The sequence below is a fragment of the Bos taurus genome, chromosome 3, assembly GCF_002263795.3.
Source record: "Bos taurus isolate L1 Dominette 01449 registration number 42190680 breed Hereford chromosome 3, ARS-UCD2.0, whole genome shotgun sequence".
Classification (NCBI taxonomy): Eukaryota; Metazoa; Chordata; class Mammalia; order Artiodactyla; family Bovidae; genus Bos; species Bos taurus.
Genome location: NC_037330.1, coordinates 19,600,299 through 19,624,885, shown reverse-complemented (window position 1 = coordinate 19,624,885; position 24,587 = coordinate 19,600,299). Strand labels below are relative to the sequence as shown.

General features: G+C 41.4%; 1 protein-coding gene across 11 annotated transcripts in view; it reads left to right on the top strand.

The window, feature by feature from the left end:
* Positions 1 to 13,613: 13,613 nt before the first annotated feature.
* The window catches only part of PIP5K1A (phosphatidylinositol-4-phosphate 5-kinase type 1 alpha), a 39,202-nt gene continuing 28,228 nt past the window's right edge, over positions 13,614 to 24,587 (top strand). For 2 of the 11 annotated variants that reach the window (XM_010802993.4, XM_059881129.1), the window contains exon 1: positions 13,945 to 14,135. Coding sequence is in view for 7 of the 11 variants with exons in the window: in XM_005203824.5 (XP_005203881.1) it covers positions 14,054 to 14,135; positions 23,051 to 23,089 (121 nt within the window). In the remaining 4 variants the exon portion in view is untranslated. The other 9 variants (XM_059881127.1, XM_005203824.5, XM_059881128.1 and 6 more) reach the window with 9 other exon arrangements.

The following is a 24,587-nucleotide window of genomic DNA, read 5'->3' as shown; positions in this document are numbered from 1 at the left end:
GGCTCGGCGCTCGATACCACTACCTGCGGGCGGACGGCGGAAGCCGGTCGTCTACAGACAGAAGTAGCAGAGCGTCGAGAAGTTCCCAGTACAGTCCCCTCAGTTCAGTTCAGTTCAGTTGCGTCCGACTCTTTGTGACCCCATGGACTGCAGCACGCCAGGCTTCCCTGTCCATCACTAACTCCCGGAGCTTACTCAAACTCAGTTCCATTGAGTCACTGATGCCATCCAACCATCTCATCTTCTGCTGTCCCCTTCTCCTCCCGCCTTTAATCATTCCCAGCATCAGGGTCTTTCAGATGAGTCAGTTCTTCTCATCAGGTGGCCAAGGTATTCGAGTTTCAGCTTCAACATCAGTCCTTCCAATGAATATTCAGGACTGATTTCCTTTAGGATAGACTGGTTGGATCTCCTTGCAGTCCAAGGGACTCTCAAGAGCCTTCTCCAACACCACAATTCAAAAGCATCAATTCTTCCGCGCTCAGCTTTCTTTATAGTTCAGTTCTCACATCCATACATGACTACGGGAAAAACCATGGCTTTGACTAGACGGAGATTTGTTGGTAAAGTAATGTCTCTGGTTTTTAATATGCGGTCTAGGTTAGTCATAACTTCTTCCAAGGAGCAAGCGTCTTTTAATTTCATGGCCTTCTCAACTCTTCAGCCCCGCCCACTCCTGCGTTGAGGCCACCCCAAGCTCCCCGCCCCAGTAAGCAAGTTTATCCGGGCTGTGGAATGATAAGACACCAGGAGCCCTTTACCCCACGGACAGAATTTGGGAATCAATAAATTTTCATTTAGAAGAGGTCAGTTTCCCTCTGCTCCCGTACGTTTTTCATTCCGTTGTCAATAGAAACCTTTCTGTTATTGTTCAATCGCTAAGTCGTGTCGGACTCTTCGACCCTATGGACTGCAGCACTCCAGGCTTCCCTGTCCTTCACTGTCTCCCGGAGTTTCCTCAGATTCATGTCCACTGAGTGGGTGATGCTATCTAACCCTCTCATCCTCCCTGTGCCGCTCCCTTCTCCTTCTGCCCTCAGTCTTTCCCAGTATCAGGGTCTTTTCCAATCAGTTCACTCTTTGCATCAGGTGGCCAAAGTATTGGAGCTTCAGCTTCAGCATCAGTCCTTCCAAAGAATATTCAGGGTTAATTTCCTTTAGGACTGACTGGTTTGAGCTCCATGCAGTCAAAGGGACTCTCAAGAGTCTTCTCCAACACCACAGCTCAAAAGCATCAATTCTTCAGCACTCAGCCTTCTTTATGGTCCAACTCTCACAACCGCACATGACTACTGGAAAAACCATAGTTTTTTTTTTTTTTTTTTTTCCCAACAGCATTGACTTTTATTCATTCATGTTGTCACCTGAAATGTCATCTGTTGGATTTAAATGTTCATTAATGTAAATGGCTGAACAAATCCATTTTAATGGATATTCAATTCATTAAAAAAACCTCAATATCCCACATAGTTAAAGTCACTTCCACATAGCCTTGTGACAACTCCCACACCAAAACAGTACTTTATTTTGTAAATTTTGACCCATTATTACTCCCATGTTATGGTCTTTTCAGCTGTCAAGCGTACAAGGTGAAGAAAAAATTTAGTTAGATGGGGGTTGCATCTGGAAAACAAATTCCTTAAACTCCACATACACGTTTCAAAACTGCTGGGTCCCAAGTCCATCTATGAACTCCCAGGCTGCCAGTATCATGTGCAGCATACTAAAGCTATACTATCTGAATAGCTTATTAATTCTGCGTAAATCAGGTCAATCAATGTGTCAACCTGTAACAGACAGCACACTTTTAACTGAACATGCAAAATATTCACTCTCTTGAACTTTACATCATCATTTGATGTCAAACAATGAGGCAAATCCCAACAGTATATACAAAAAACTGCTTTGCATTTACCAAAGATTGTTTCCCATACTGATTAATCTGGACAGCTAAATGCTCAAAATTCTCCAAGCCAGGCTTCAGCAATACGTGAACCATGAACTTCCAGGTGTTCAAGCTGGTTTTAGAAAAGGCAGAGGAACCAGAGATCAAATGGCTAACATCCACTGGATCATCAAAAAAGCAGGAGAGTTCCAGAAAAAACATCTATTTCTGCTTTATTGACTATGTCAAAGCCTTTGACTGTGTGGATCATAATAAACTGTGGAAAATTCTGAAAGAGATGGGAATACCAGACCACCTGACCTGCCTCTTGAGAAACCTGTATGCAGGTCAGGAAGCAACAGTTAGAACTGGACATGGAACAACAGACTGGTTCCAAACAGGAAAAGGAGTTCATCAAGGCTGTATATTGTCACCCTGCTTATTTAACTTATATGCAGAGTACATCATGAGAAACGCTGGGCTGGAAGAAGTACAAGCTGGAAATCAAGATTGCCAGGAGATATATCAATAACCTCAGATATGCAGCTGACACCACTCTTATGGCAGAATGTGAAGAACAACTAAAGAGCCTTGTGAAAGAGGAGAGTGAAAAAGTTGGCTTAAAGCTCAACATTCAGAAAACTAAGATCATAGCACCCGGTCCCATCACTTCATGGCAAATAAATGGGGAAACAGTGGAAACAGTGGCTGACCTTTTGTTTTTGGGGGCTCCAAAATCACTGCAGATGGAGACTGCAGCCATGAAATTAAAAGACGCTTATTCCTTGGAAGGAAAGTTATGACCAACCTAGACAGCATATTAAAAAGCAGAGACATTACTTTGTCAACAGAGGTCCATCTAGTCCAGGCTACGGTTTTTCCAGTAGTCATGTATGGATGTGAGAGTTAGACTATAAAGAAAGCTGAGCACCAAAGAATTGATGCTTTTGAATTGTGGTGTTGGAGAAGACTCTTGAGAGTCCCTTGGACTGCAAGGAGATCCAACCAGTCCACCCTAAAGATCAGTCCTGAGTGTTCGTTGGAAGGACTGATGTTGAAGCTGAAGCTCCAGTACTTTGGCCACCTGATGCGAAGACTGACTCATTTGAAAAGACCCTGATGCTGGGAAAGATTGAGGGCAGGAGGAGAAGGGGACGACAGAGGATGAGATGGTTGGGTGGCATCACTGACTCAATGGACATGGGTTTGGGTAGACTCCAGCTGTTGGTGATGGACAGGGAGGCCTGGTGTGCTGCAGTTCATGGGGTAGCAAAGAGTCAGACATGACTGAGTGACTGAACCGAACTACACTCATTGGTTTATGCAACTTCATTGAAAAAAATAAATCAATTACTAGCAGAGTTATTAGTTGATCACTCATCCATTGACAACTTGCACCATTTATTCAGTACTATATTAAACAGTGTATTGGAAGACAGATTAACTCCAAGTTAGAGTTCCAAGCCTCCTAACAATTTAAATGAAAATTTAAAAATCTTTGAGACCGTATTTTCGAATACAAAGTGTGTTTGACTTCCTATTTCCATTCTCTGTAGAACAAGAACAGGTCATTCCTTTATTGACATGCATAAAATACATCACATTTTCTGTTCTGCTGATGCTATAAATTCAATAAATTCTCCAGCCACATCAGTTATGAGCATAAAGTATATCATGTAACTTCAAATCTCTAACAGTGGAATGCTTAAACAAGGATGGATGCTGCTAGAATAATGCTGCTTCCTTTGATGTGACAACTCAGCATCCATCTCCCTCCCTCTCAAGATGATTCTTCAGCATGTTTGAGCAGTGAGGAAAGGTTTTAGTCTTATAACCAAGTTAGAGTGAACACATTGGCCACATATTACACATGCTACATTTTTTAAAAATATTCTGAATCTTGCACAACTATTCTCTTATAACTACTTTACAGTTTCTAAAAGCAGTTATTGTCCAAAGCTGGAAGAACTTAAGTCTTCTCACATGAGCATGTGAATGGAGGGAGGTAAACAAAAAACATGAGGTCTGATACGGGAGCAGCCCGGTAAGAAAATCAGAAAAGCAACACTAATTTAAAGTTTATCCCAGCTATAATACAGGTTATTCTGTCTTTAAGGTAGAATCACATGGCATACTTCTGAGTCCATTCCCGAGATATTCTGTTGTACTTATCTCTGTCTGTTTTATAGATCCATGCAGTCTCTGGCACTAAGGGGTCACCTGGGTTTGGATCACATAGCAGTGAACAAATGGATAAAAGAACTTTAGAAACAGTTAAAGCAGGAGACCACTGTGATCTTAGAATATTGAGACAAATGCTGCCATTACTGTTAATATTTGGATCATAAATTCTTGTTGTAAATACAACCTTAGGTGGTTTGAAGGGGTAGTCTGTAGGAAAATGAATTATCAAAAAGAATACACCATCTTGATATGGGCTGTTATTAGGTCCCATAATTGTGACTTGCCAATGAAACATATCATCCCCAACTGGACTTGCAGAACATTGTGCTGGAGGGTCACGGGCCAAATCACTAAGTTCTTTATTAGTGTGTTTCAGCACCATAGTCTGTGCTTTTTGTCTGGCTCCTCACTATCTTGATGTGTGCTGGAAGGTCCGGCCAAAACTCTTGATTATCCCAGTGACTGGGAAGGATTGTCTATTTATCTCACACCAGCTCTGCCAGACACAGGCGCTTGGTATCGAGGAGGTGGATCTCGCGAGAACCTCGAGGCTGGTTTCTTCAGCACTCAGCCTTCTTTACGGTCCAACTCTCACGTCCATACATGACTACTGAAAAAAAACATAGCTTTGACTAGACAGATCTTTGTCGGCAAAGTGATGTCTCTGTTTTTTAATATTGTCTAGGTTTAGCACAATTGCACTCATCTCACATGCTAGTAAAGTAATGCTCAAAATTCTCCAAGCCAGGCTTCAGCAATATGTGAACCATGAACTTCCTGATGTTCAAGCTGGTTTTAGAAAAGGCAGAGGAACCAGAGATCAAATTGCCAACATCTGCTGGATCATGGAAAAAGCAAGAGAGTTCCAGAAAAACATCTATTTCTGCTTTACTGACTATGCCAAAGCCTGTGACTGTGTGGATCACAATAAACTGTGGAAAATTCTGAAAGAGATGGGAATACCAGACCACCTGATCTGCCTCTTGAGAAATCTGTATGCAGGTCAGAAAGCAACAGTTAGAACTGGACATGGAACAACAGACTGGTTCCAAATAGGAAAAGGAGTTCATCAAGGCTGTATATTGTCACCCTGCTTATTTAACTTATATGCAGAGTACATCATGAGAAACGCTGGACTGGAAGAAACACAAGTTTGGAATCAAGATTGCCAGGAGAAATATCAATAACCTCAGATATGTAGATGACACCACCCTTATGGCAGAAAGTGAAGAGGAACTAAAAAGCCTCTTGATGAAAGTGAAAGTGGAGATTGAAAAAGTTGCTTAAAGCTCAACATTCAGAAAACGAAGATCATGGCATCCGGTCCCATCACTTCATGGCAAATAGATGGGGAAACAGTGGAAACAGTGTCAGACTTTATTTTTTTGGGTTCCAAAATCACTGCAGATGGTGACTGCAGCCATGAAATTAAAAGGCGCTTACTCCTTGGAAGGAAAGTTATGACCAACCTCGATAGCATATTCAAAAGCAGACATTACTTTGCCAACAAAGGTTCGTCTAGTCAAGGCTATGGTTTTCCCTGTGGTCATGTATGGATGTGAGAGTTGGACTGTGAAGAAGGCTGAGTGCCGAAGAATTGATGCTTTTGAACTGTGGTGTTGGAGAAGACTCTTGAGAGTCCCTTGGACTGCAAGGAGATCCAACCAGTCCATTCTGAAGGAGATCAGCCCTGGGATTTCTTTGGAAGGAATGATGCTAAAGCTGAAACTCCAGTACTTTGGCCACCTCATGCAAAGAGTTGACTTATTGGAAAAGACTCTGATGCTGCGAGGGATTGAGGGCAGGAGGAGAAGAGGACGACAGAGGATGAGATGGCTGGATGGCATCACTGACTCGATGGCCGTAAGTCTGGGTGAACTCTGGGAGTTGGTGATGGACAGGGAGGCCTGGCGTGCTGCGATTCATGGGGTCGCAAAGAGTCGGACACAACTGAGCGACTGAACTGAACTGAGCATAGCTTTTCTTCCAAGGAACAAGCATCTTTTAGTTTCATGGCTACAGTCACCAGCCACAGTGATTTTGGAGCCCAATAAAATAGTCTGTTACTGCTTCTCTAACGGAGCAGGATGAGCACAGCCCTTAGCAGGTAGAATTGCTGTGCCTCATTACTCTGCACCTTGCAGGCAACAGGTCCTGTTCAGCTATTGGTCAGCGCTGCAGTGGGTCCTGCCCACTGGTAACTGTCAACAGGGGACCACTGGGGAAACGATTCAGTCAACAATCCATGGGGTGGTGGTCATGAGATGGAGAGTGAGGTAAAAGGCAGATGCAGGCCTTCTCCTGGAGGCCCCCCAGCTTACCCAGCCTTGGGCCAGCAGGTGAGCTGGAGGGCCCAGGGAGCAGACAAGGGAGCCCAGGGACTATGTCCTGCAGAGCTCCAGAGCCCTCACTAAGGCCCTCCACTAGCTGGGGCCCAGACTTGAGAAGCAGTGAACCTCTTCCCCATCCCTGCCTCTGTGACCCACTAGCAGTGGCCGTCTGTATGAGTCACAGTCTGTGAGACCTGGTCTTCCCATTTGGATGGTCTGAGGAGACTGAGGGCCACTTGGGTTGGATGCCTGGCTCCCTCAGGGATGACAGCTGGGCAGGATATGGGAACCTGGCCCTGAAGGAGCTGCCAACTGAGATCTGCCTCCTCTTAGCCAGGACTGGGACCTTGGAGGGTAAAAGTTGTGCCTTGGGACTTTGCCCTTTCTGGTCAAGACAGAGAATAATATTCATCTGGTAGAGATTTTCAGGAACATCATTATCTGACCATGACCTGACCTTGAGAACAAAGGATCTGACACCCAGAAGTCTATAACAACTAACCACGCCGATCCCTCACCTTTTCCTTTTAAAGGGACTTGCCGGGGTACTCTTTCTGCCCCCTTCTGATGCCTATGTCAGAAGCTTTCTTTATCTCCTTTATACTTTAATAAAACTTTATTACACACACACACACAAAAAAAAGAAAATAAAGTGAAAGTCACTCAGTCATGTCCGACTGTTTGCAGTCCATGGAGTTCTCCAGGCCAGAATACTGGAGTGGGTAGCCCTTCCCTCTCTAGGGGATCTTCCTAACCCAGGGATCAAACCCAGGTCTCTGGCACTGCAGGTGGTTTATTTACCAGCTGAGCCCCAAGGGAAGCCCTTTTTGGAAATAAGGTTGTTGCTAACCCTAGGACAAGCCCTTAATCCAATGTGACTAGGGTCCTCAAGTGAAGGGGAGAAGATGGCCATGTGGTGGTGGAAGCAAAGTGACACTCCAGCAACCTGAGGGGTACCAAGGAGTGCCGGCAAACACCAGAAGCTGGAAGAGGCAAGGAAGGAGTCCTCCCTACAGGTTGGAGTGTGGACCTGCCAACACTTTCATTTTGGACAACTGGCCTCCAGAACAAGGAGACAAAACATTCCTCTTGTTTTGAGCCTCCCAGTTTGTGACACTTTGTTACGGCAACTCTAAGAAACTAATAGAGTAACTGATGAAGTTTTACATTTTTTAGATTATTTTATTTATTTTATTTTAGCTTTGGCTGTGCTGGGTCTTCAATGCTGTGTGGGCTTTTCTCTAGTTGCGGAGGGTGGAGGCTAAAAAAGAAAAAAATAAAAAAATAAAGGGACTTGCCGACAGCTTTCAGTAATTTGGGGGTTCTAGGATATGAGCCACCCATCTTCTTGTATGAATCTGTAGTAAACCTTTCTCTCTTCCAAACTCTTATGTTTAGTATTTATGGGCCTCACTGTGCATCGGGTGCATGGACTTGTGATTTCAGTAACACTTCCACTTTTCCCTCTTCTACTTACCATATAGTGATGGGACTGGATGCCATGATTTTTGTTTTTTTTAATGTTGAGTTTTAAGCCAGCTTTTTACTCTTCTCTTTCACCCTCTGCAAGAGGCTCTTTAGTTTCTCTTCAGTTTCTGTCATTTAGAGTAGTATCATCTGCATATCTAAGGTTGCTGATATTTCTCCTGGCAGTCTTGATTCCAGCTTGTGATTCATCCAGCCTGGCATTTTGCATGATGTACTCTGCATATAAGTTAAATAGGCAGGGTGACAATATACAGCCTTGATATACTCCTTTCTCAATTTTGAACCAGTCTGTTGTTCCATGTCCAGTTCTAACTGTTGCTTCTTAACCTGCATACAAGTTTCTCAGGAGACAGGTAAGGTGGTCTGGTATTTCCATCTCTTTAAGAATTTTCCACAGTTTGTTGTGATCCACACAAAGGCTTTAGTGTAGTCAGTGAAGCAGAAGTAGATGTTTTTCTGAAATTCCCTTGCTTTCTCTATGATCCAGTGAATATTAGCGATTTGATCTCTGGTTCCTCTGCCTTTTCTAAACCTAGCTTATAGCTTATACATCTGGAAGTTCTTGGTTCATACTGCTGAAGCCTAACTTTAAGGATTTTGACAATGCTTTACTAGTATGTGAAATGAATGCAATTGCACGGAAGTTTGAAAATTCTTTGGCATTGCCCTTCTTTGGGATTGGAACGAAAACTGACCTTTTCCAGTCCTGTGGCCACTGCTGAATTTTTCAAGTTTGCGGACATAGTGAGTGCAGCATTTTCACAGCATTATCTTTTAGGATTTGAAATAGCTCAGTTGGAATTCCATCAACTCCACTAGCTTTGTTCATAGTAATGCTTCCTAAGTAATACTTTTGAATTGTGGTGCTGGAGAAGACTCTTGAGAGCCCCCTTGGACAGAAAGGAGATCAAACTAGTCAATCCTAAAGGAAATCAACCCAGAATATTCATTGGAAGGACTGATGCTGAAGCTGAAGCTCCAGTACTTTGACCACCTGAAGAGCTGATTCACTGGAAAAGACCCTGATGCTGGGAAAGACTGAGGGCAGGAGGAGAAGGGGGTGACAGAGGTTGGGATGGTTGGATGGCATCACCACTCAATGGACATGAGTTTGAGCAAACTCTGGGAGATAGTAAAGGACAGGCATGCTGTAGTCCATGGATTGCAAAGAGTTGGAAACAACTTAGTGACTGAAGGAAAACAACAGTGCTTCCCAAGGCCCACTTGACTTCACACTCCAGGATGTCTGACTCTAGGTGAGTGACCACACCATTGTAGTTATCCAGGTCATTAAGACCATTTTTTTTTTAAATGTGGACATTTACTACTTAAATCAACTCGTTTGATAAAAAACATTATATTTTAAGATAATACAAATACATATTAAACTAATTATAAATTGTGATTCTTTTGAGTGCAAACGAGTGGTTACCCAAAGAAGAAATAAAACCTCCTTGTGTGCTCAGTCGCTAAGTTGTGTTAGACTCTTTGTGACCCTCCAGACTGAAGCCTGCCAGCTTCTCTGCTGGGGATTTTCCAGGCTAGAATACTGGAGTGGGTTGCCATTTCCTTCTCCAAAGACTTTTTCTGTATAGTTCTTCTGTGTATTCTTGCCACCTTTTCCTAATCTCTTCTACCTTTGTTAGGTCCTTACCATTTCTATCCTTTATTGTGCCCAACCTTACATGAAATGTTTCTCTGATATCTCCAATTTTCTTGAAGAGCTCTGTAGTCTTTGCCATTCTATTGTTTTCCTCTATTTCTTTGAATTGATCACTTAAGAAGGCCTTCTTATCTGGCCTTGCTATTCTCTGGAATTCTGCATTTAGTTGGGTATATCTTTACTCTTTTCCCTTGCTTTTTGCTTCTCTCCTTTTTTCAGCTATTTGTAAAGCCTCCTCAGACAACCACTTTGCCTGCTTGCATTTCTTTTTCTTTGGGATGGTTTTGGTCACTGCCTCCTGTACAGTGTTGGTGCAACTGTTTATCACATTTGGCCGTTAATCAAAAGGTTGGTGGTTTGAGCACACCCAGGGACGACTGTCCTTGAGGCCTTTTTAAGAAACATTTCTCAAAACCCAGATTTTGTCACTCTTCCACTCAAAACTGTTGAATGACTCCCTGTTGACTATAGGATAAAGTCCAAAATCCTTGTGGCAGAATAGTAGTGTGATTAATTTAGAGTCAGCCAGACGTGAGTTTGCATTTGAGCTTCAATTCTAGCCATATGACTTTGGACAAGTTACTTTACCTCACAGAATTTTAGTTTTCTTATCTGTGAAGTGGGAGTGATAGGTATTAACCTAAGTATTAATCTACCCTTTAAGGTGGTTGAGAAGATTAAGAAATGTAATCCTTATAAACTGCTTAGCACAGTATTTAGTAAGCACATAGATGTTTAGTAAGTAATAATTATTAACACAGTCATATCCTTCGTAATTTAGCCTCTCCCTGCTTTTCATGGCCTCAACTCCTGCCACATCAACCTATTCTAGCATCATTTCCCTGACACCAATTCTCTGTAGTGCCTCTATGCTTTTCTTCTCCTTAAAAATCTCTTTATTGTCTATCTGACAAAATTCCAATTCTATAATACAGTGACGTCTTCTCACATACCCTTCCTCTCTTCCCAAAGTTTCTAGAACCATTGAGATCATGCCTCCTAGAACCTCGGGAATAGTTCCAATCTCAAATAGTTTGTGGTGTCAACAAGAATGTATCGAAATAAACCCATTTGCATTGACATGGATGGCCCTAGAGACTGTCATACAGAGTGAACTATGTCAGAAAGAGAAAGACAAATATTGTATATTGTTTATATGTGGAATCTAGAAAAATCATACAGATGAACTTATTTGCAAAGCAGAAAATGAGTCAAAGATGTAGAAAACAAACTTACAGTTACCATAAGGATAAGGAGGATGTGTGATGAATTGGGAGATTGGGACTGACATAGATACACTATTATACACAAAATGGGGGTTCCCAGGTGGCACAAGTGGTAAAGAGCCTGCCTGCTTGATGCAGGAAGTGTGAGATTTGGGTTTGATCCTTTGGTTGGGAAGATTGCCTGGAGGAGGGCATGGCAACTCACTCCAGTATTGTTGCTTAGAGAATCCCATGGACAGAGGAGCCTGGCAAACTACAGGCCATGGAGCCGCAAAGAGTGGGACATGACTGAAGAGACTCAGCATGCATACATAAAACAGGTAACTAATGAGAACTTACTGTGTAGCACAGGGAACTCTACTCAATGCTCTTTGATGGCCTAAATGAGAAAGAAATCTAAAAAAGAGTTGATATATGTATATCATTTTGCTGTACAGCAGAACTAACACACCATTGTAAAGCAACTATACTCCAATAAAAATTAGTTAAAAAAAAGAATGCATCAACTTCTCTTCCCCATTTTTATTCTGAAAATATGGTTTTCAAAACACAGCATTTGTGCATACTTTATGATGGCACCTATTATGTTTTAATGATTTCTGTGTCTGTCTCTCATTAGTCTGTGATCTTTTTGCAGGCAGAGACTTTATCATCTGTGTATGCCAGAATTTCCCATAGTTGAGGACATAGCTAATTCCATGAATTAATTAATGACTAATTGAGTGAATAAGGTATCATCATCTTATTTTGCCTCTGTGTTGAACTAGCCACTCCATTTTGACCTGAGGTACTGTTCTAAGGCATGAACGTCATGTTAGTAAGGCTGTGTGTGTCTTTGTGTGTGTCTGTGCATATACTTTGTCCTTCAAGTTCATATGTGGGGCCCTATTTTGAGATCACCAGATTGCCCCCCTCTTTCCAAAGTGTATATTGGTAAACTCCCTTTTCCATTTCCTCGGGGGCACCAGGCCAATGTGTCCTGCTTTGCTCCTGTTTCCACACACTGCCACATCACTAGAGTACTGCTATGCAAGGAATGTTAATGGGGAAGAGTGGCTCTGTGACTCAGAGGCCAGCCCAGGGATTAAGCTGTAGTGGAGGGAAGACAAGGTTTGGGGGAAAATACGAAAAACACTGTTGGCTTTATGCCTTGTGGCTCAGATGGACTGTTGGCTTTATGCCTGGTGGCTCAGATGGTAAAGAATCCGCTTGCAATGCAGGAGACCTGGGTTCTATCCCTGGGTTGGGAAGATTCCCTGGAGAAGGAAATGGCAACCCACTCCAGTATTCTTGCCTGGAGAATCCCATGGGCAGAGGAGTCTGGCAGGCTACAGTCCATGAGGTCGCATAGAGCCAGACGTGACTGAGTGACTAAGCACACATGTAGAAAACACTATTAACTCCACTTTTTGATTTTTGCCTTCATCCATTCGTATATTCAGTAGACATGTATTGGGCACCTACTCTGTGCCAGGCACTATTCTAGACGTTTGAGATATAAAAATGGATAAGAGGTAATCTTTGCCCTGAAATGTTCACAGTCTTTGAGGGAGAACAAGTAAACAGACCGACATAATACAAGATGGTAGGAGTAAATAGTGGCTATTTTCTGGTACATAAAGGAGAAACAAAGACCCCCAAGAAACTACAATACAGGGGTCTCTTGTTTCAGGAAGCTTGAAATCTAATTCATAGTTCAAATTCAAGGGAGGTGATCCCTCTCTTGACCTATGCCTTGATGAGTCAGGCTAAGAGGCAATCCAAGCATTTGAAGTTTGTCTACTTTCACTACCAAAAAGATGAATAACCCAGCAGGTGGCAGCAGGGAAACAATTATTTTACATCTTGATGAGGGAGGAGTAGAAAGCAGAGGTAAATGCTTGGGATTATGTTCTGGACGGTCAGGTACTAGGTTCCCTTTCAAAGACCCAGAAGACATTCGGATAGAGAATAACTAGGCCCATGTTGGGGGCTGCAATACCCAGGATTTTAACCCCATTCATTTTCATTTATTCATTCCACAAATAATTATTGAGCCCTTACTACGTACAGAGTTACATCATGGGAGGAGCTGGAGATACAAGAATAAAACAGTCCTTATTCTCTGGCAGTTTAGTCTGTTCAGAGATAGGTCTTCATATTTCCCATCAAGGTTCATAATCTCCAGGGTATTTTATTAAAACTGAGCGGGGTTAGTACGAAGATCAGACTAGAAAGGGGAATTTCTCTGAGTCTCAGTGACCTTTGGAGAGGTAACAGAGAGGCTAAGGGCTCGGATCACAGGAAGACTGTTGTTGTTTCTGATCGTCTTCCGTGGCCTTTTAGACAGGACTTCATTCGTTTGTTTATCAAATATTTACTCAGCTCCATCACTGTGCCCAGCACTGCGCTTGAGGCAAAGTGTGGATCTGTTTCGAATGTCATTCAAAGGAAGGCAAGACACGCACGCTTGTTAAATAAAACAAGGCAGTAAAGTCGGAAGAATACTTGGTGGCATGTGATGTTTTGTGATACTTAACTGTTTAACGTCTTTGACTACACACCAGCGCTTCAGTCGGGAGGTTTTCCTGGGCTGTGAATGCCAGCCCGGCATACTCTTTTCTAGAGCTCAGACTTCTCGATTTAGTCCCGTCTGAGACTCCCTTGTATTTTGACTCACCAAGCCACCGTAGACAGAGCCGCACTGTCTTCCTTCCTTGGATTTGCCAAGGCGCGAGGGACCTGTGTCATGTGACCAGACTCAGCCTCCTGATTGGCTCGCCTCCTCTCAGGGCCCCCCTCCTCCCCCATTGGATGGGGTGGCCGCTGAGAAGAAGGTTGGGCGCATGCGCGATGCCAGGATTTCCTTGGCCACCGGGAGCGAAGCGGTGGGGTTGGGCGATAAACAGGCTGTGGCTAGGGAGAAGGGGGAGGGGAGTTCGCTCCGCAGGGACTTCTCATTCCCCACCTTTTTCTTTTAGGTGTGGTTTGATCCAGACGCAGTTTCCCGGCAGCCGCTTGAGCTTACTGTGTTGTGAAAGGGGAAAGTAACTCCTGCGGAAAGAGCTTAAAGTTGCTAAAACGGTGCGAGACAAGAATTGTCCCCCATACCATCCTAATGGTTCCGCCCTGAGTTGGTCCCGGAGCCGGTGCGGCGTATCTGAGAGGCCCCGGAGGGGGCGGGGAGGTGGCTTGCAGAACGCGGGTTCTGTGAAGATACGTGGGGAAGATTCGACTCCGAGAAGAGGAAGAGCGCGATAGAAAAAGAGACGCCGCTGAGGGGGAGGGGGCTGCCAAGATGGCGTCTGCCTCCTCTGGGCCGTCGGCGGTAGGGTTTTCATCCGCGGATTCCAGCGTCCCTCCCTGCACCTCGGCCTCAGGTAATCAGGGCGTGGCGTGGGCTGGGGGCTGATGACTGTGCGATGGCAGGAAGAGCGAGACCCAGGAAGGGCACCTGTAGCTGAGCATGTTTGAGGCGTTGCCGGTAAGGAGGACCGAGAACTAGGGTTTCATGTAGCTTTCAGAGCAAGCAGAGGGAATGTGAGGAAAGGATGGATTTGATTGAGAAAAGGGAAGCTGTCAGAAACACTGGCTGTCTTCAAGGAGACCGAGTTGAGGACTTTGAAGGAGTAGGGTCAGAAAAGGATGGAGATTGACGGTGGGAGTAGGGAGGAAAGAGAAAGGGAATCGAAGGGAGGAGAGAAAGAGTAAATAGAGGCTTAGACTCCACGTTGATTGCGGGGTTAATTGGACAAAAACGTGGAAGAGAAACCATGGGACTTAAAAGGTATGGAATCGTTATGGGATGCTTTCCAATGCTGGGGCGTTAGGGGATTGGGGATTTTGTTGGGGGTGGGAGTGAGTTATTGGAGGCTCCTGAGAGCCTCCCCCTAATGCGTCATTCCTTCTCACTTCGTGCTTCCCCTCCCCCCAAAACGCGCGCGCTCACTCGGACAGATACACCTACACGTTTTATCAAACGTCCTCCTCTGGAGACTCCCATCTCTTGACTGCCCAGCTTTGGGAAGGAATGGGAAGTTTTTGAAGAGAGCCTGAGGTATGTGGAAAAGCAGGGTTTAAAAGACACTGAAAACAGATGCAGAAGGCGGAACGATGGAGTCTCGAATTGCAGTAGAAGTTGAGGGAGGTGATGCAGGAAATTAGGCTTGAAAAGGATAGGGTGGGGATGGTTTTAAGTGCTGTGTAGGAATATTGCATAATAGGAAATGGACTGGAAGAATGCTTAGGCACGAAATTGGCACTTGGAGAAGGGAGCCAGGGAATCTAGCTCAAAGTAGTTAGAAACTGTTGAAGATTGAGGGAGGGCTAAGGAGCCGACAAGAAAGGCAACAGATTGCGTGTAGGAGGGGAAAATGTGTGGTGTTGGGATGTATGTTGGAGGAGGGAGTGGAGTTTGAGTCAGAAACTGTTCTAGAGCTTCCATCAGAAATGTCTGGGGTTCCACGGTGACTGTTACCTATACACTGGGAACAGGAGAGGCCGCCAGATGATGGATGCTCTACCCGAGACTTTGACACTTGCTTAATCCTGGGATTGCATCCTACTCCTTTTGAGTTGACTAAATAGAGGGTTCCACCTTTTCCTGTTCAGTTCAGGTGAACACATACTTGGTCATAAATATCTTCTTCACAAACTGGAGTTTTGTTTATGTACAACCTATTTTTAGTTTCTTGAGAGGTGTTTTTTTTGCCTTTCCTATAAAAGATAAGTGAGCTAGAACAACTCCTGTTACATTCTAAGTGTGAAGAAGGATAAAGTTAAAATGAAAGTTTTTAAATACAGTAGCTTCTAAATTTAAAACCTCTTTTTCCTCTCCCCCGGTGGTGAAACAAGAATAGTTGTGTACAGTCTTAAAGCAGACTTCTTAACCATCAGATCAGGTATTAGAAACAGCTTAATCTTAAAAGCCTTGTGTTTTTGTGTTTATATCCCAGAATTTGATTCAGCCTCTATCTCAAAATATTGTCCACATGGACAGATTTAGGAGTAAAAGAAAATATTTCTGTCACATAGTGATGTCTTCAGGTTTTTGCTCCTACTTCAGGTAGTCCTACTAGTTTTAGGTGTCACTATTTGATACTTTTGTATGTTTTTATATTTTTTGTCAGATCCTAAGACTAGCAGGAGGTTATTCAGATAGTGTAAATGTTTTTTGCTGTTGTGTTTTCACCAGAAAATAGAATAATAGATTGCAGTCAATTTTCCAGCTGCTTGGCTTTATTGTGTTCATATGTGAGGTCAAGATACAAAAATGGCTAAAAGTTTTTTTAAAAAAATGACTAAAAATAACTAGCTTTGGATTCCTTTTTTTTTTTGACTTTTTTTTTCACCCTCTTTCTCTGTTTCTTTGGCAAATATTGAAACTGTTGGATTAAGAAATCAGAAAAATTCTCATAAATATTCCTGAAAGCATGGGATTATTGTGTGCAGATACACAGTGTTGACTTCTTTCGCATATCTGTATGTTCAGTTTTGGCTTACTGAATTTAATAGAATATTTCATATTTCATTTCAAGGATATGTTTTTGAAGAGGATAAGGTGTTTGATTCAGATGCCAAAAAGGCTGTGGAGAACGTGTTTTGTGATTGGAGGAGAGTGGTGCTCTGTCTGGATAGTACCAGGGGAATAAAGGCATTGGCAGGAATAAATTGGTTTATGGTCTCCTAAATTGTTAAATGCTAAAAGACTAGCTTTGTAGAAATTCAAGGTAGGAGTGTGTGTGTTTGTGTTTTAATCATTCTAAAATCAACTCATTGTCCTTAGATGTTTAGCTGAACTCACTTAAATATTGGTGAAACTGAAATCCTAAAGGTAAGATTCTCTGGCAGTGTATACAAAACAAGAATGTTAGGATTCAGGGACAGATTGATGTTTTAGATAAGTCATTCATAACCTTTTAAGGTTCAGAATCTTTTGGCATTCAAATTAGGATTGGTAATTTAAAATAGTTCTTCCCTGCCAGTATTAAACCCCCATCTATATTATTTAATCATTAAGCTGGAGCTGGTCTTTTATGCTGCTGACAGGTTAAATACAGGAGTTAAAGCAAACCATACACTCTAAGAGATGTTTGAGAGATCTTTTCCCATTGGTGTAATTACCATGTTTGGATTAGAGGGAGGTGATTATAAATTAATGTCAATCTTACAGGAACCATCATCATTGCCTTGTTCTTACACTTTGTTAATAAAAGGTGATGCAGTTTGCGCTCAGCTGTTCGATGTGTAAAGGAAATTTATTCCTTTTCTTCCTTTCTGTCCTAGCCTCATTTGGTCAGTGGTACCACTTAAAAAATAAAAGCACTGATGAGATGCTGTTGACAGTGCTGCCATCTGTCACACTAGTGACAGTATAGAGAGCCTGTTCCCCTGTCTGCAGTTTGACTAGTTCATCAAGAACTTGAAAATAAGCCACCAAGTCTCCTTTTTACTACCTGAAGGGAGTTAAGTTTCTATTTTGGCGACTTGATTTGAATTTGGTGGAGGAGTTAAAAAGTAAAGTTAGAGTATTAAAGTGTCCCTTGCTCCCCTAAAATAAGAGCTGTAATAAAATCCTGTGTGACTCCCCTAAGAAAAAGCACTTGAAACCTTAGAAAATCATGAACCTCTAACTCCTTTTGCTTCAGACCAGAACATTTCTGAAATTGTCACACATTATCAAATGATTCTATCATGAGTACAGATGATTTGGAGGTAACATTTATAGCTCCTTTTCTGATTTTCCCTTAAACTGCCGAGGGAGACCCCAAAAAACACAGGAAAGAAACATTTTTGCCCAGAACTTCTGTAGTAGAGCCAGTTTCATCAATCCTTGATTCTGATGGCTTTGTCCTTCCCAGTAGAGCTCCACCAGTAAATGTATGCTGTAATCTGATAACTCCAAATGGTAGGAATTTCATTGAGGGTTTTTTGTCTGTGTTCTTTGTGTACAGTGTAAGCCATTTGTAGACTGATTTCTTCTCCTTTAATTTTTCTATACTAGTGAAAAGTAAAGCAACTTAAGCCACATTATTGGGGGGAGAAACTGGAGTTTGGAAATGTAAAGACAGAACAGAATGCCATGTAATGAGAATATCAACAGGTATCCTTTTGGTTGATATTTTATAAGTAAGGAGAGATTTTTCTTTATGCTTTTTCCACAGAGGGCTTACACCCACATAGCCCTCCTTTTTAATTTTGTCACCTTGGTAGATTCTTCCAGAAAACTGACATCAGAATGTCACTGTTTTTTAATTATCCATTTATTTCTGCCATGACTGCTCAAGCCCAGGGTCAAGTATAATTATATAGACTTAATAGGTATCCAGTGTCTGTTATTATTGGTAATGTGTACTTAGAAATTAGCCTTGAATATCGAAATACATATTATGTCTTGTTAATTTCTTTGTTAATTTCTGTGTGCTGTTCTGAGTTGATACTGTAAAACTTCTGATTAATAACTGTGCTCAAATATGTGCTACCTACTAGTTATTACGTGTTTTATCAGCCTATTTTTTAAATAAAAATAATGGAAACTACAACTTCTGAACAACTTAACCAGGCCAAACTCAGGTAACTGGTGAGAAGTTCTGAGTTGGGGTTGGCGGGTATTTTACCCATTAAGCTGGATGTTTACTTTCCTAGAATTTTGGCATAGTCTTGCTTGACACGAAGAAAGCAAAAAGACCAACGTTGTCAGTTTGGTTTTTGTTTTTACTGAGTGTGTTCTCTTGATCAAGGATAGAAGTATACTTCAGGAAGTATGCCAATTTCTGATAGCCAGGCAGAGGGAATCTGTTTCTTTGTGTTCTAAACCCCAGCCCATCATTCAGTCTCAAAGAGAGAGTGATTGGACTGATGGTGTTTCCTAGAGGAAACCCCTTCCTGGCTCATTTCCCCTCTTGCACTTCACTTCTCCACCCTTTCCTATCAAAAGAGACAATTGTTTCTTTTTTACATATGTGTTGATCCTGTTTTATTCATATCTCCTATGAACTGTTGTTTTAATGTTTTCTGTTTGAAGTGAACTTTTTTCCCTCAGCTCCTCCGTCTTTTAAAACTTTGTCACTGATTATTTTTCTTTTTTCTCCTATTAAATAAGTCTGTTTATTGTAATGACTGTATGCAGAATATATTAATTTTTAAATATCTGATTCCCCAAAAGTCCCCTTATTGTTAGAGTCTGAGGAAGACTGGCAAAAAGAGAGAGAAGGGTAGATTCCTTATAGGCAATTAAGTATTTCTTACTCTTTGCTGTGTATTAAACTGAGCTTTATGGAGTTAACCCAGAATAAACACCATCTCAAAGGATCAGTAACATTGATGGGGAGTGAGCAAAGGTTGCAGGAGAGAATGGGAAGAGTTGTTTTTTTTTAAGGATATATGAATAGCTTAATACTAGCTTTCCTTTAGCATGCCTGATAAACTTCAAGTTCTCATTGACAAGAGTCTGTATAAAAGAAATGGTAGAGAAGTAACTTGGTCATATCTCTGTGATTTTCTTGCATTAGGATCTGGGGGGTGATTGAAGTGCATTGTTGGGACAATTAATACCCACTGTGATATTATTTTGGAGAAGGCAATGGCACCCCACTCCAGTACTCTTGCCTGGGAAATCCCATGGACGGAGGAGCCTGGTGGGCTGCAGTCCACGAGATCTAGAAAAGTCAGACACGACTGAGTGACTTCACTTTCACTTTTCACTTTCATGCATTGGAGAAGGAACTGGCAACCCACTCCAGTGTTCTTGCCTGGAGAATCCCAGGGATGGGGGAGCCTGGTGGGCTGCCATCTCTGGGGTCACACAGAGTCGGACACGACTGACGCAACTTAGCAGTGATATTATTTAAGTTACTTTCTCAGCTCAGTGTATGTTCCAGGCCAGCAATACTGCCTTTTTTTTTTTTTTTTTTTTTAAGATAGAACCAGGTTTGGAAATAGAATTGGGAGGTGGTGAACTGCTGGAAATCTTAACTGCTCCTTAGCTTTGGATTGGCTTATCCAAGAGACTCAGGTCTTTTAAAGAAGGACTCAGATATCCAACCTCCCACCCCCCAAATTTCAACCAGAATTTTAGTGCTAAGAGATACATATTTGTGGACTGAGAATCATAAAATGTGGCTTATAGAACTAGAAGCAAAAGTTTATTAAAGGGAAATGTAGAGATATTTTAATTTAACCCTCTTATTTTCCAAATTAGGAAACTGAGGTTCAAAGACACTGTTAATAGTGGCAAAGACTTTGCATAAAGTCTGTATGTTATCACAATGAGTCTTAGTACATTTGTGATTCATTCCTTGCTACTTGGCTCTTACCTGAGCCAGGTTGACCCTAGGACTGGTAGATCAATGAGTTTTGAGCTTTTGTTTCTAAGAGCATCCTTGCCTTTCAGACCTTTTTCTAGAAAACTCTAAAAATTGACACCTGCTAGGAACAAAATCCAACCAGTCCATCCTAAAGGAAATCAGTCCTGAATATTCATCGGAAGGACTGATGTTGAAGCCGAAACTCCAGTACTTTGGCCACCTGATGCGAAGAACTGACTCATTTGAAAAGACCCTGATGCTGGGAAAGATTGAAGGCAGGAGAAGGGGACGACAGAGGATGAGATGGTTGGATGGCATCACCGACTCAATGGACCTGAGTTAGAGTAAACTCTGGGAGTTGGTGATGGACAGGGAGGCCTGGTGTGCTGTGGTTCATGGGGTCGCAAAGAGTCGGACACGACTGAGCGACTGAACTGAAGAAACAAAATTTAACTTTTCTCTAAGATGTGGCTTGATTTTCATGATTAACTTGGTTTAGTTCTTACTGAGGGTATGGTAACAGTGCCTGGCCCCCACCACCCAACACTATCTCTTAGAGCTGTGTGCTCAGCAATGCTTCTCATTAGGCTGGCATTTCTGAGGATTTTCATTTGAATAACCTATTATACCTCCTACATGCAGCGGTATAATTAAAGTGGCATTCAGTATTTCAGGTTAAAGAGGACTAGAGAGATTGTTTACGATAGTCCAGCAAATAACTGTGTGATTTTGTTCAGGTTTTTGCTTTTTTTAAAAAATCTCTGGCTGTCAATATTATCAACCAAAACACCCCCTCAGAATTATCATTTTGCTTCCCAAAAGCCTGCTTGTCTCTTTCTGATTTCTATAGGAATTGACAGATTTATGTAGTAATATTGGTAGCTCATTAAGCTAAGTCTCTGGAATCTCTTCTTTATGACCTGTTCAGGCAAAACTCGTCTGAGGAATGCACATCCGGCCCAGTTCTAGCATCCTGAAATTATGTGTGTACTTCAAGCATTAAAGTCAGTTACAGGCTGCCTCTTAGTTTCTCATCTGGAAGATGATGTCATTTCATCTTTGACGGAAATGTTTCTGCTCTGAAAGCACTGGGAGAGGCTCTGGTATTAAGGCCAACTCTTGTTTTGTTCCACATGCTGAGGGGGGGTGGGGCAGGGGAACGACAACTCTTATTTTGGAGCTGTGTGCTGTCTGAAAATATCTCTGTTTTGATTATCTCCTCTTTTAAGGCCAGCTCATTTCTCCTCTAAAGTTTACCTTTTTCACACTTCGCAGAATTGTATTAATTTTCTTTTCTTCCTTTACATTTTCTCCTTGCTCTCATAGTAAGTCATAGTTGCCAGTGCTTTAGTAGCTGCAAACCAGTTTATGGAGAGTCCTAGTGATGTTTTTGCCAAGTGACTAGAAACCAGCCCCTTTGGTACCTTTTTCATTACCAACACAATTTAGGCTGGGACTAAGGACCAAAATGGAGTGCTTCCTTAAGACTATTCAGAGTTACTCAGAAAAATTTTCTGTGACATAGTGTGATGATTCAACTTTGTATTTTAGCAAGAATTGATTGGATTATTTCCTCTCTGGCACTTAACTGGCTGGTTCAGTTGTCTTGAAATTATTTTAGTAACATTAAAGATTTCTCAGCTAATTTTCATAATTTAGAAGCTAGGTCTTTATTTATTTATTTTTCTTTAGATCTTTATTTTTCAAATATCCAGGAGATACCCTGAAATTAGGGATACCTGTTTTATGGGAGAATATTGGTACTCTAAAGGATATGAAAGATAAATTCTTCAGAGAGAACCTGTTAGCATATGCGCTGATACAGGTTTGTTTCAGGTTGTATGAGAATCTCAAAGTAATAATGGAGAATGGGAGTGAGTGTATAGGAGTCATGCTTTATCTGTAGCTTGCAACTGTCAGCAGCTTTCTAGACATCATCTTTCACATTTTTCCTTCTAGTCTATCTCTGTAGCAGCACAATATGTTGTAATGAGCTCAAGTTAATGTATAGGGAGGGGATTGATGCTGATCTTTATGTGTGGAACTGTTGAGCACTAGTTTACTGGGGAAAATGGGTTATAAAACAGCAATAAAGCCATTCCTACATATCTCTATAATTGTTAAATTACCTGTTTGTTATAGAAATTTTATATAGATAAGGAAAAATAGAAATTTAAACTTAGAATATCACCTTAATCATACTATCCAATATAGTCATATTTTAACATTTTAGTCTATAATCTTGACATTTTTTATGTGTATAAATACATGTGACTTTATAGATAAGCATTTTAGAAAAATACTGTACTATATAATTATTTAGCTTTTTCCATTATACAGTTTATTGTGACAGCCTATCCATAAATGAACATAAAGATAATGGTTCTATACTATTCCCTTTTATGACTATACCACAACTTATATCACCTATATTGTATATTTAGATTCTTTCTAGTAATAGTTTTTACATACAATGCTACAGTAAATATATTTGTATATATGTCTTTATCCACTTGACCAGTTATTTCCTTTGGATAAATTGTCACTTCTGGGACATATGGTACATATTTGCTTTTAAGGCGTTTTGCTAGATGTTACCAAATTGCCCTCACAAGTGGAAGACCCTCAAGTAAAATGTATACACCTTCTTTTTTAAAGGGGTAGAAGCCTGTGTGCAAGGAGCTTTATACCTGAATTTTTTTTGCCAACCTGAAGTCATGCAATAGTGAAATTGTTTGGGTTACAAGTTTTGTGATCCTTCCTGGAATTTTTCTGCCAGAGCTGCTGCTTTTTTTTTTTTTTGGCTTCTACCTAGAACTGCAGGAAATCTTCTCACATTTCACAGTATGGTGCTGGGGATCAGGTCAGGTCCTGTTAATAATTTTAAACTTTAGAGATGTCATGTGGGTTTTTTTTAAAATATGCTTGTTCTATTGTAAGCAAGTAGAACCCCAGAAGTAAGTGATAATTTTCTGTTTTTCCTCATTTAGGTCTCCACATTCTGTGCTGTGGGGTCAGCCGTAAGAGAGGTAGATCTGATGTGTATCTGTGCTGAAGAAGCTTGAGCTCCTTACAGTTACTAGCAGCGGACTCCTCTTCCCCATAACAATTGCAATTTTTTTTTAAGTAGTGTGCATGGCCTTTTGAGAAGGCTGTGAATGTCCTGCAAAGATTATTTGACTTTAGCTTCCATTTCCCTCTACCCTCTCCAAAAAAATGCTACCTTAACATAGCAAGTTCTTTTCTCACAGTTCCACAATATAAGATGAATCTGTTGACTGTCTTTTGTCTCCCTCAAAGTCTTCCCATAACTCCATTTCCTTTTGTTTCAGTAAATGTGTCTCTCTCTCTTTTCCCTTTCTATTGTACTTGTCATTTCCACTGACCCTTCTCATCCTGTAGATTCATCATTCACAATGATAATAATAATTGCTAGTATTTACAGAGCATTTATTACATATTAAGTGCTATATAGGATTTATTTAATTCTCATAACTATCCTATGATGTACATGTTGTTATATCTCCATTTTATGGATGAGGTAACCAAGGCCTAGAGAGTTCCAACCAACTTGTCAAGGTTATCGAGTTAGTAAATGTAGATCTAGTATTCAAACCTAGCCAACTTAGGTGTACTGATTTCAGAGCCCACATTCCTGCCCACAATACCTTACTGCTCTCTCACTAGTCTAAAAGTCTGTGTGTGAACTAACTTGACTTTAAACCAGATTAAATATTTGTTGTTCAACAAAGAATAGTGCAGAGGGGAACTTCCCCTTCTGATGTGTGCTGTCAAAATTCTGAGCTCCTCCATGTGTAATACCTGGAGTTATTGATCATTCTTTCAGAAAATATTTTAGAAGTTAATGTGGATTTTTGCCAAGGATTGGTAAGTGATTGTACAGTCAATTTCTAAGATCATTAAAACAACAAGAGTGCCTGTCAGATGCCCTCTTTTTGTCATTGCAGATTCAGTGATCATAACTCTTCTGCTTTTAATCAGAGTCATGGTCCCACTGACACCAAAAAGAAAACTCTTAATCTGAGAAGAATTAAAAACTATCTCTGTTAAAGTTGTTCATGTATTTTTGTGAAGAAAAGAGGTACTTTGTACTGCTAGTGAGGACCTTAACATCTGTGAAATTGCTCTGTCAAGTATCAGTTTTGAAAGGCAGCTTCTGCTCCTCTAGAATACTGGCATTGTCTGTTTGAAAACAAGTATAATCTCACTGAAAGAAAAGAAAGGTACTTTCCTGCTGTTTTTGCCGGTGACATTGATGACCGTTGCTGGAGGAGCAGAGTAGTGGCATTGTTAATTCCATTGAGAGGAACCAAGGGAGGACTCTTTATCCTCATATCAATGAAAGTAGGAAGGGAAGGGGAAACCTCAGGGGAAGAAAATATGTGTTCATACTGTCCATTAGCAGTTGTAAGATTTATTTAGTCTGTAAAAACATTCTTGTTCCTTTGGTGCTTTCCTTTCCCCCTTAGACTCTTGAGTGGCCAGGAAATTGAAAACAAAATATGG